Source organism: Cydia fagiglandana, chromosome 19 (genome assembly GCF_963556715.1).
Source record: "Cydia fagiglandana chromosome 19, ilCydFagi1.1, whole genome shotgun sequence".
NCBI classification, from domain to species: Eukaryota; Metazoa; Arthropoda; class Insecta; order Lepidoptera; family Tortricidae; genus Cydia; species Cydia fagiglandana.
In genome coordinates, this window is record NC_085950.1 from 13,495,179 (window position 1) to 13,507,343 (window position 12,165).

General features: G+C 39.6%; 1 protein-coding gene across 2 annotated transcripts; it reads left to right on the forward strand.

Annotated features, from left to right (window-relative positions):
* The first annotated feature begins 2,390 nt into the window (after window positions 1–2,390).
* On the forward strand, window positions 2,391–10,874 carry LOC134674035 (uncharacterized). 2 transcript variants are annotated; one of them, XM_063532083.1, is made up of 9 exons: window positions 2,391–2,544; window positions 3,668–3,897; window positions 4,508–4,664; window positions 5,068–5,231; window positions 5,517–5,649; window positions 6,212–6,310; window positions 7,155–7,372; window positions 9,776–9,958; window positions 10,645–10,874. In XM_063532083.1, the coding sequence occupies exons 1-9, from the start codon at window positions 2,502–2,504 to the stop codon at window positions 10,870–10,872; spliced, it is 1,455 nt and encodes a 484-aa protein (XP_063388153.1). In that variant the 5' UTR covers window positions 2,391–2,501; the 3' UTR covers window positions 10,873–10,874. The 2 variants fall into 2 exon arrangements, with proteins under 2 accessions (XP_063388153.1, XP_063388154.1); XM_063532084.1 differs by lacking the exon at window positions 2,391–2,544 and having other exon boundaries at window positions 3,727–3,897; window positions 4,512–4,664.
* Window positions 10,875–12,165: the final 1,291 nt, after the last annotated feature.

A 12,165-nucleotide genomic window follows, 5' to 3' on the forward strand; every position in this document is an offset into this window, starting at 1 on the left:
TCGCTGTCCGTCCGTCCGTCCGTCCGTCCGTCCATCCGTCCGTCCGTCTGTCACCAGGCTGTATCTCACGAACCGTGATAGCTAGACAGTTGAAATTTTCACAGATGTATTTCTGTTGCCGCTATAACAACAAATACCTACTAAAAACAGAATAAAATAAAGATTTTAATGGGGCTCCCATACAACAAACGTGATTTTTTATCAAAGTTAAGCAACGTCGGGAGGGGTCAGTACTTGGATGGGTGACCGTTTTCTTTTTGCTTTTTATTGTTTTTTTTTTGCATTATGGTACGGAACCCTTCGTGCGCGAGTCCGACTCGCACTTGCCCGGTTTTTATAAACAATTACATGACTGTATATGGTATGAGACATTCTTTTATCGTTTTACAAACTTCTTTTATTTACTTATTTAATATTGTAAATATTAGATAGGTCTTTAAACATAAAGTATTATAAAAAGAAATTGTCTGTTTTATTTTTCCGTAATTTAGTCTATAAAATAAAATGTTATATTTTATGATTAAAATTCTCATACAGTACCGAGTACTACAGGTAACCAAATTGACACATTATAACCACTTGTTCTAATTTGTCAATTTGCTATTCATCATCATCATCATCATCTCAGCCTATATACGTCCCACTGCTGGGCACAGGCCTCCTCTCGAGCGCGAGCGGGCAATTTGCTATTAATACATTTTAACCATAAATTAGTTATTTGGATAATAATATCAGATCCAAATCTAATTCACATCCTCTCATTAAAATTAGAATACGTCTAAAAAGTATTTAGAGCCGTGTCAAAACCAGATTTGTTTAACAGAATAGGATAGAATGCAAACTAAAGGGTGACCCACATTAGACCGGGCCGTGTCCGGGCCGGAGCTTCCGGAGCTTACTTTTCTATGACATGCATGACAGGCGATCACGTGATGCTTTCCATAGAAAACGATGCGCCGGAAGCTCCGGCCCGGACACGGCCCGGTCTAACGTGAGTCATCCTTTAATTTATTTTGTTTTGACTGTCGGCTCGTTTCGGGAAATAAATTAGAGACTCACTAGATAATATGAAATAGTAAAGATATGTGACGTTCCACTGCAAAAGGTACCTTATGGCGGATGGCGCCGCGATTCGGGAAATGAATTAGAGATTCACTAAATATGAAGTAGTGAAGATATGTGAAGTTCCATGGAAAAAGGTACTTTATGGCGGCCGGCGCTTAAGTCGCATAGCGCCGCAATAATATTGGAGCGGCGTTAATAATAGCGTAAGCGCCAACCGCCATAAGGTACCTTTACCCGTGGGACGTCACAAATCTTTACTACATCGTATCTAGTTAATCTCTAATTCATTTCCCGAATCGCGCCGTGTGATTATAGTCGGCATTCATAGATATGTATACAACATTTTACCTTATCTAATAGCTTTAAATTGAAAAGAGTTTACATATTTACGAGAACGGTCGAATGGCTCTACATGATGTATAATATATTTGCATTCCTCTCAATGTTATCTGCGACAATCTAGCCCAATGCAAACGAACTGTTGGAAACTCACACGTGGCAGTCTACGAGTAGGGTAAACGTGCCTGTGCGTATCATGCCAATCAAAATAAAGTTGTGTAACAAAGAAAAATAGACATATCCGGCTCATATCAATCACTATCGTATAAAACAAAGTCCCCGCCGCGCCACGTCTGTCTGTTTGTGTGTATGTTCGCGATAAACTTTAAAACTACTGAACGGATTTACATGCGGTTTTCACCTATCAATAGAGTGATTTCTTAAAGAAGGTTTGGGTCTATAATTTGTTAAGGTTTTGTGTAAATCGTACACATTTCCGGACACACGTTACATATCAAATGAAAGAGCTCATTGTGAGAATTTAAAATGTATTATTTTTATAATTTTAGAATAAACAGTTTATTTCTCTTCCAAACTACTAGGTCTAAAATTTTGGAAAAAATACACAAAAAAGTTCTTTACCTACAGATGATAGGAAAACCTATTAAAAATGTGCAGTCAAATGTGAGTCGGACTTGATTAGGTACTAAGTTTTTGATCCGAACCCCTACGGGTTTAAGGAAGATGTTTTATTCACGTTTCACTTAAAAAAATACATTGGTAAAAATTGCGTAATGTAACGTCGGAACCCTTTGAAAGCGAGTCCGACTCGCACTTAGTCGGTTTTTGTAAGAGACATGAAGACGAGAATTAGCAAGCAGGATTAGGCAGCCCTAGATAGAAGAAGAGATGTTGTACACAAAAGCCGGTGCGATAGAAAATAGTTTGGGAACGCCTGTTATAGACCCACTTACCCTAACATTATATTAAGCTGCAAATACACGTGATTAAAGTTTAAGAACGTAGAAACGGTTTCCGTACATATACAAGAATCAAAACGATATAATTCAGTCATTATGGAACAATTAAAATAAGAGAACTATTGTGATAATTACGAGTATTACCTACTGTTAGAAGTGTTAAAGTGTTGAATCAAAATGAGGAAATCTCTAGTAATACAAATTTTGTCGACTGTTGTGGGTTAGTTTTGTTATTTGTTATCCGAAGGCAGAGGGACTTCCCAGTGGAAAAACTAAATAAAAATATTTTCTCGGAAAGCCAAACTGAAAATGACTGAAGTGATGGCTTTAGCAATGACAAAATGCGGCAATCTCATAATTAATGTCAAATTTCTGTGAAAATATGCCATTGTTATAGCACTCCCTTATTTTGTCGTATTCAAATTGGTACAAAGTTAGCTTAGATGGACTTCTACGTACTCTTTGAGTATCCTATGTTGAACTATTTATACCTATCACTAATCCAAATGTATCAATATCTATACTCTGTACCTTTAGGTCAGTCCTTTAGGTATTTAAATAAAAGTAAACAAAATCTACCCTCAAATGGCTCGAATCCTTATGCCAGTTGAGGGTAGATGAAAACATTACACGGCCAAATAATGTAGGTTAAAGTCTGGCCCCAATTTCACATCGGTGACAGGTGCGGCGAATTGTAAAATCACTGTTGCTGACGTCACAGGCATCCATGGGCTACGATTACCACTTACCATCGGGCGGGCCGTATTCCTGTTTGCCACCATCATTGTATTATTAAAAAAAACTTTATGATATTGGAAAAAACAGATATTACTCTTGCTAAGTTTATGACAATTGTCACAAGAAACACTACAATTGTCACGAAATTCCGACATATAACTCATTACCTGTCAAGAATTACCTACAATTCTTCTAAATCTTTGACAATTGTCAGAAACTTCGCAGGAGAAATATCTGTTTTTTTCCGATATAATAAAGTTTTTTTAAATAATACAATGATGGTGGCAAACAGGAATACGGCCCGCCCGATGGTAAGTGGTAACCGTAGCCCATGGATGCCTGTGACGTCAGCAACAGTGATTTTACAATTCGTCGCACCTGTCACGTTGGTGAAACAGGGGCCTGGTCGTTCAGTGACTGATCCAGGCAGTTTTGTAATTGGTTGGTTGACCATTAAATATAAATGTTATAACTACCCGAAAATTTACAAATTGTTTGTATACTTTTATTTGAATACCTAAAAATACAGACAATAGTCGAATAAATGAATAAGAATTATTTCGATTAATTTTTCTCTCTATGTTAAAAACTTGTGAAAATTGCAGTTGCATTTCAAGCCAGTATAACTGGCACCACAATGAGTTGGCCGTCCGTGACCGTGGACATATTTAAATCGAACTCCACAGTATTACATAGGCCCATGACATTGCTCGAGATATCGTTATTCGGAAGCCTGATCAACGTAGGAGGCCTGGTCACGGCACCATTCTGTGGCACAATCTTCAACAAGTTGGGAAGGAAATACGGATGCGTGTTTTTCGGTATGCCATTTCTGGTGAGTATTTTGTGAGCCTGTTGTATTATAAAATTCCGAGTTACGTAATATAATTACGGCAGTTCACAAATTGGTACAGCCGACGTCAAAGATATCTTTACACTTTTGCACCTTACTCTCTTATAATAATAAGTCGAAAAATGTAAACATATCTTTGACGTCGACTGTACATACTGATTGCCATTAAAGTTTGACTTCGGGGGCCCATATCTGTTTTTTCGAGCTCTATTTCGTGTATTTCGTTCACAAATATCTCCATTACTAGGCATTTAAATTCTACTAATAGAATTGAAAACGAGTGGTCATTATCGCTAGATGGTCTCCATAAATGGAACTCATCGTCATCATCGTGCCCTTTTAGTGATCCAATCTTAGATGTATGCCTCTTCCCTCTTCTTCCACTCCTGTCGATCTTGTGCCCGATTCATTCAGTTCCGACCTCCGTGTCGTTGGATGTCGTCCACCCAGCGCTGTGGTCTACCGCTCCCTCGGGTGTCCGCTCTGGACGTCCATTCAAGGACTCGTCTTCCTTGTCATCCAGCGAGTCTTATCAATCAATCAATGATACTATTTCACAACATTACAGCATCTGACAACATATCTATTTCAGCTAGGCTGGGCTATAATCTCGATCACGTCCGACGTAACGATGGTGTTGATAGCCATGGCGCTGTCAGGCATCGGCGCTGGCGGTCAGGCTGTGTCGACCATCTTCATCGTGGAACTGGCTGAAGACTCGGTCCGGGGTGGACTGACGGCTTGTGCAGGTCAGTAACCAGTGTAACCACTATGGTCTAGTTGGTAAGTGCTACCAAGTGCTACAAAACGTAAATAATGTCGATATTATTAGGCAACCTGGCCAACTCAGAAGTTTCTGACTTTTTTAACCTTTTGAACGCCAAACGGCGCATCCATTTGCCGTGCCACAGACACCACGGGGTGTTTTTCAGTAGATTTTCATCAAAAAACGACCGACGTCAAATGCCGTCTTTGGCGTCGTTGTCAAGACTTTGCGTTGACTTCAATTGTCGTCTGTGGCGTTCAAAAGGTTAAGGATTTTATTGGTCTCTTGATAGTGATTAAATAGCGAGAAAACTGTAATAAAAGCCCATACCATAATTATATAATTGTAGTAAAGTTTCTCTGGTTGAATGACACTGTTTTTTCCAGGAACTGGTTACTTCTTCGGCATCTTGTTGTGCTATATTATCGGCGGGTATTTCTCTTACCGGACGATGGTCCTCATCCAGCTCTCCATGTCAGTCTTGAGCATTGCTCTTTTTATGACGCTAAAAGAGTCGCCGGTTTATTTGGCACTTATCGGGAAATATGAGGTGATTCTATTATAAAACTAAGTCACGATTCTTAATAATTTTTGGTTAGTATTCTAATCGACTCTCTTAATTATAACCATTATTAACCTTTAAGACACCGTGTCAAACACAAAAGATGTCACTCGGACGCCACGTCACCGAAGTGTCCAAACTGAAATTAAACTTTATTCATATGCTCGGTCTATTTGCACTGTGGTCTGTGACCGATGAATCCGTCTTTGGCGTTGGACCTGCGGTGCGGATATATCGGTCCAAAAGGTTAAAACCATATTTTATATTTATCAGGAAGCAGCGAAGTCGTTGGCGTTTTACAGATGGGCAGATGTATCATCCAAAGAAATCCAAACTGAACTAGCGAAGATCATACGAGAAGCGAGAGACGACCCGAGCCTTGATGATTTGCTCTTACAGGACAAAGGTATTTCACTTTTAGAGCGTTTTCACATTGTCTGATCCGATAAAGGATGTAGGATCCTACATACGTGTAGCCAGGCAGCGCGGGCGGGGCGTGTCCGGGCGCCATCTTTAGCGGTCACGCACACTATAACAAGCATTATGCGTTCACATACGCAACAAACAAATATTATCGATCCGACAGCTGACCGGGGCTCCAACATAGGCTGAATTTATCGGAAGCGCCTTTCCGATATCGGATGTCGGAAGGCGCCTATGACAAAAACAGCTGCAGGAGAGCGTTGCAATAAATCCGCCTTGTTTGCGTTATTTATAATTTTTTAGTTACAATGATTTATTAAATGCATAAATAAATACAGAGCTAAAAATACATATAAATTATTGCTGACTAAGTATTACATGCCTGAGTGGCGATTACTCCACCGACAAGAGCATAGCTCTTAAATACTGATGATGAAGTATTACATAAAAAAAAATACTACCATTCATTTACTTCCTTCCAACATCCGATATCCTCGGATTTATCCTCATCCATCTTTAGCCAAATTTACTTACTTATTTTCCAGAATCCCAGCCAGCTGCAGCTGCTCTCTTAGAAGAAAACACTCAGAAATCAACTGGAAAGAAAACTCAAGACAGTTTTATATCGCAACTCAAGTTCTTATGTAAGTTCGAAATCAGTGCAAGGCATTAGGCGAACCATGTTTCACGTGTTGCCTCTTTGTCGCACTTGTAAATTGGTACGTAAGAGTGACAGGGAGGCAACACGTCAAACGTGGTTCGCGGTAGGCCCTTTGACTCTTGCGTACATACGTGCTACCTACTTGATACACTCATATTCAGTGCATAATTATTTCCCATCGTATTTTCACGGAAACGTTCGTACGTTCTTGCTATTTCAGTGAGTCTCGGTACAAAAAGTACTGAGCTTAACTGAAGTAGCATGACTGAAAATACGAAATTATACTTATAATACGATGGAAAACAATTAGGCATTACATCTGTACCTGCCTTTATTATACCTTACGAACGTTATTGTGTAGTTAGGCATTTTCATTCTAACTTGTACTTTAAAGCGCGACCTAATTCGTGTTTCAGTAACGTCGAACCGTTACATTCCTGACAAAATGTATGGGATTTGACACCATCAGTTTTACAACGATTGCTAACCGGCCGTTAATGGTACACAGTTAACTGAAAATGCCCAGATACAGATGAAAATCCAATGTTTTTTCTGTATCTTTTGTTTTGTAGTGTGCAATAAAGTATTTTATTTATTATTATTTGTTTCTCCATTTTGGAATTCACGGGCCTACAAATCCCGATCTTTTGATAGGCTTGCGTGGGGATATAGATCCAACACGTAGAGGCCCCTTGGAAAGCTTTAATGTCATGTAGAACGCCTGCTGGAATCCGTTCACGTATTATTATTATTACAGATGAAAATGAATAAATAAATAAATTGATAAAAATAAAACTTCTGAATACACTAATCATTTTATTCCACAGATAACTCGCGATCCTCGAAGATGGCATTGTTCGTGGCGTCATCCCTGGTACTCATGTCAATCATGATGGGGTCTCTGGCTGTCCAGGTGTACGCCGAGCCCTTGTTCAAATCAGCAGTACCTTCATTGCCCCCTAACATGTGTGCTATCTTCTTGGCTATCCTGTTCCTGATAACTAGCTTACTTTGCGTGTCGCTGGTGGATAGATGTGGAAGGAAGGTGAGCCAGGCATGAGAATATGGGATTATGTTTCTATAATTTTAAATTAAAGGAAAAAACTAAAAACCGGGCAAGTGCGAGTCGGACTCGCGCACGTAGGGTTCCGTACCATAATGCAAAAAAAACGGGAAAAAATGCAAAAAAGAAACGGTCACCCATCCAAGTACTGACCACGCCCGACGTTGCTTAACTTTGGTCATAAATCACGTTTGTACGCTAAAAATGTACGCTTCCGGCAGGACTTGAACCCGCAACCTCCGCAATCCGTGCGTTAGCTCTAAGCAATTGAGCTACTACGGAAGCCTACCAATCTCGCGAATCTTTTTTATGTTCAATTTTTATACCAGTCGCAATTGAACCTTTTCTTTAACGTTGGGGAAATACGTTTACACATATCCCGGGGAAATCAGGAGCGATGACGGACCAATTAGTGGTAGGACTACCGTCTAAAACCACCAACGAATGCCGACTTCGCCTTGTAGACCACCCGCCGCGCCGCCGGAGCCGCGCCGGAGGATCACTCAACTGAACCTGCAGATAGCAAATTGCAATGTGTACTACAGTCACTGGTATTCCGAATGTAGGCGTTTGACGTTTATAACACCCTTGATTCTTTGAACGCTATGTTTTACAAAACACACATTTATTTTAGTTTTTTCACAGTCGAAATGAAAAGTAGAGTGTTCAACTCGGGTAAAAACACTCATTTAACCGTCGAACTATTGGCACCATTCCTTCCTTTGCGCGTCTAAATTTTCTTGGTGCAATGGGTCTTTTTAAAGTTTATTGTTTAAGAGTCTACTAATTGTCGCTTTGTGAAGTTTGTGAGCTGTAGACCTTGCCAATCTCCATGGCTCCTACGGTTTAAAAAATTCCAAAAACTTAATGGACAATAAAAACATTATGACAGCGATTTCAGAAATCAAGGGTTTTTCCTCTCATGAGCTCTTATGTGGCTGGCCTGGCCAAACTTTCTCTTAACTTTAAAACTCTTTTACATTTACGGCAGTAGAGTTAATCGGCCGTGGGCCAAATTCGACATGTACAACTGTCAGATTTCGCATCCACGTCAAATCAACAGTTGATTTTATTGCATACTGAGTGTTGATTCCATCAACGGTGTATAATATCATTTGGTACAACCAAAACTGAACTCTAAACTAAGGGTGGTTCGGTTTGGTTTGCTTGTCACCCTAACTGTGGATTGTTAATGTCAAATTTTGACATTGTACGTATTCGAGAACTTATGATTTTTCCCACATCAAAGATCAACACGATACGTCAAACGTCGCTTGTCGAATAGGGGTCATGTTGTACGTGTGAGAGCTTGACCCCTATTCGACAAGCGACGTTTGACGTATCGTGTTGATCTCCCGTTGATGTGGGAAAAATCATAAGTTCTCGAATACGTACAATGTCAAAATTTGACATTAACAAACCACAGTTAGGGTGACAAGCAAACCAAACCGAACCACCCTTAGTTTAGAGTTGAGTTTTGTTTGTACCAAATGATATTATCCACCGTTGATGGAATCAACACTCAGTATGCAATAAAATCAACTGTTGATTTGACGTGGAAGCGAAATCTGACAGTTGTACGTGTCGAATTTGGCCCCTTATGTCAGTTATGTCTTTCGCATAGATATAAGAATATATACAGATGCCTTCCAAGCGAGCTGTCAGTGGGACCACTTTTTGTTTAGTGTACGATTAACAAAGCGACCCACTTTGCTGTAGCGATGTCGATAAAGTCATATCGATAAACTATCGACATTCCTTGCAATTTTAATTTTACTTCAAAGGTTTAACTATACTTAAAATGAACAAAAACGCTTTTATTCTTTATTGTGGTTATCAGATCACAATTTTATAGTCACGCCCCAGGAGAGAACCAAGGGAAAGTTCAGATATTTAATTAAAATACATAAATACCTACTAAAATAGGTGGTCCGCAATAATTGAAATATTTTATTACATCATAATATATTCATTATCCATTAGCATTTCAATTATGCTTATTTTTAACGAAGATATTGAAGCTTCAATTAATCGCTATTTCGTTCCGCTGTGTAGCGTTTATCGATATATAACATGATTAAAATCGACTTTTCACATCCCTAAAAGAGCACACATATACGTTTTTACGCAAACATGCACAACCTGGGTCGCCTAAAAAGGGGCCACTTGGATTTGAAGTCCATCTTGTCAACAGTATGGTTGTCCTTTTTTTTACAAACGGCATTTTTAAAAGAGCAAGGAGAGAGAAATGATACTAGTTGCTGCGCCGTGAAAGAGAACAGACAGAGTAGGGGGCTTGGTCTTTCGTTGCGTAATTGGCGTTGTACGTCTCATGTCGTGAGGCAGTTTTCCTCATACTACTTAAATTGCGTTTCCATTCAACAGATGCTGATTATCGTGTCTTCTCTGGGCTCTGGGCTCTGCACCCTACTTCTAGGCACGCAGCTGCAACTAGGCTGGGCACCGCACTGGTTCTCAGCGCTACAGATCTACGCCTACAGTTTCGCGTACACACTCGGGGCTGCCGTGGTCCCGTTTATCATTATGTCCGAAGTCTTCTTGCCTGAGGTAACTACTACATATCTACTGAAGGCCTAGCCATAATGACAATCGTTCGCCGAAAACGAAACGCTAGGTATTATTTCCACACATTGTTTTATTTTAACGTCGCGTTTAGTTAGATACTAGCGACACGCCCGGCTTCGCACGGGTAACAGAAAAGCTTAACAAATTATACACCTAAACTTTCCTCAAGAATCAATCTATTGACAGGTGAAACCCGCATGAAAATCCGTTCAGTAGTTTTCGAGCTTAACGCGAACATACATACACACAAACAGAGAGACGCGGTGGGGTCTTAGGTGTAGTGATACACGATCGGTAGATCTTGAAAGGAAAGTTAAGAACATAAACAGAATCTTACCTTTGATAAAGTAAGCCACAGAGTAGCCGCAGTTGAGTTCGAAAAATCGTTTCTTGTGTTCTGGATGCCAGTTTCATATTTCGACCCTCCTGTAGCTCTATAACTTCACTAAATTGATGACATAATAGCATATAGCAGTATTTAACAAACTATGGAGCTGGTGTTTTAAGATACTATTATATTATCTTGACTCAGTGAAAACTTCAGAACGAGCATCAGCATTATCTTATAATTTCGGGAGTTCTTGGAGTGTGATACGCTTCGACCCATCAGAATCTTTTGTGCAATTACTTAGTCTGGCGTCACCATTAAAAAAACATCTCACTCCCAGGTCCGCGGCCTCTGCAACAGCATCGTGACCCTCATCCAATGGAGCATGAACTTCATCAGCCTGATGCTCTTCGAGATGCTGCAGCCCCTCGTCGGCCCTGGACCCATCTTCTACGCTTTCAGCGTTGTCTGCTTCTCTTCTGCGCTGTTCACGTGGCGCCTGCTGCCTGAAACCAAGGGCTTGTCCGTCGACCAGATACAATTGGCGTTTTTGAAGGGGAATAAATGAATGCATGTATTTGCTAGTGCTTTATTACAGTAGTGCATAATAATTTTCCATCGAATTTTCACGGAAACGTACGTGTCTTGCTTTTTCAGTCAGTCTCGGTACAAAAAGTGCTGAGGTTGATTGAAGTAGCATTGACATAATGTAATGCCTCTGTCGCACTATATGGAAGAGTGATAGAGAGATTAGTTTTGTGGCTTGGCGATACTGGCGATACCGACCTATCGCAGTATTTACTCCCCATTGCAATGTATCAAAAATATTTGAAAAATGTTTTGCAAACCGTATATAGATATTTCATAAGTATCATAAATGAAAAAGCAATTAGGCTTTAGAAAGAACAGTTCAACCACACTTGCACTTGCAGTTTATAAAAACATTCAAACTGTATTAGAGCATTTACCACAACACAAGCCTTCTTGAGCTTACCGTGGGGCTTAGTCAATTTGTGTAAAAATGTCCTATAATATTTATTTATTTATTTACGAAATAACACCTATGATAGTGAAGCTTCTTTGTTCTTCCCTTCAGTCCTTCAGTCTTCATTTCAGCGTAAGTATCATACGTCTGTCCGTCTGTTAGGATATTTTCCTCGATTGATTCTCGTTTTTGTGAGCAGTTTCGGTATAATAAGAGGTGAGTGCACCAGTTTTTGTAATTAGATACATTATATTATATTTATTTTTTACTCAAAGCCCTCAATTTATTTTTAATACGCAAACAAACAGAATATCCGAGTGTTATCGCGGTCGTGTTTGCTTATACTAGTGATAGACGCTTGCTAGTGCTCAGGGTAAATGCTCCTTTAGAAGAACACATGGCACAAAAGGCGAATAACATCCTGTTTCTTGCATCGTAGCTGTCCGTGCAGTAGACGTGCAGTTCAAATACAGTCACACCTGGACTTCAAGCCGCCTGTTTGGCCCTTACAATTTTCTGTGATTTAATTTCTGTGGTTTTCTTTTTACACTATCTGGGTCCAAACTAAAATAGACATAGACCTTTAGAAAATATTATTTATAAATGCGTAACAATCAACCGTCATTAAATGTTTTTTTTTTGACTTCACATACGACTTTAGGCGAGTTACGATTTTCGAGTGTACGGTCTATGGTCGCATTTCTAACCGATTCTCAAGAAAATTTGTGAGACGGTTAATAATTATTTTGATTTTCTCCACCCCATTCAGATTTTGAAAATTGTTCAGAATAGCGCTACCATACATTACGTTCCTATTTATAAACTATGCGAAAGTAGACTCGAAATGGCTACAGCTTAAGCAAACTCGAGGTTTAT

Excerpts from the sequence above, each read along its gene's own strand:
- LOC134674035 (XM_063532083.1), top strand. The coding sequence starts at position 2,502 with ATGAGGAAATCTCTAGTAATACAAATTTTGTCGACTGTTGTGG. Across the intron at positions 2,545-3,667 it reads AATTTTGTCGACTGTTGTGG|TTGCATTTCAAGCCAGTATA; the intron begins GTTAGTTTTGTT and ends TGAAAATTGCAG. Across the intron at positions 6,311-7,154 it reads ATCGCAACTCAAGTTCTTAT|ATAACTCGCGATCCTCGAAG; the intron begins GTAAGTTCGAAA and ends TTTATTCCACAG.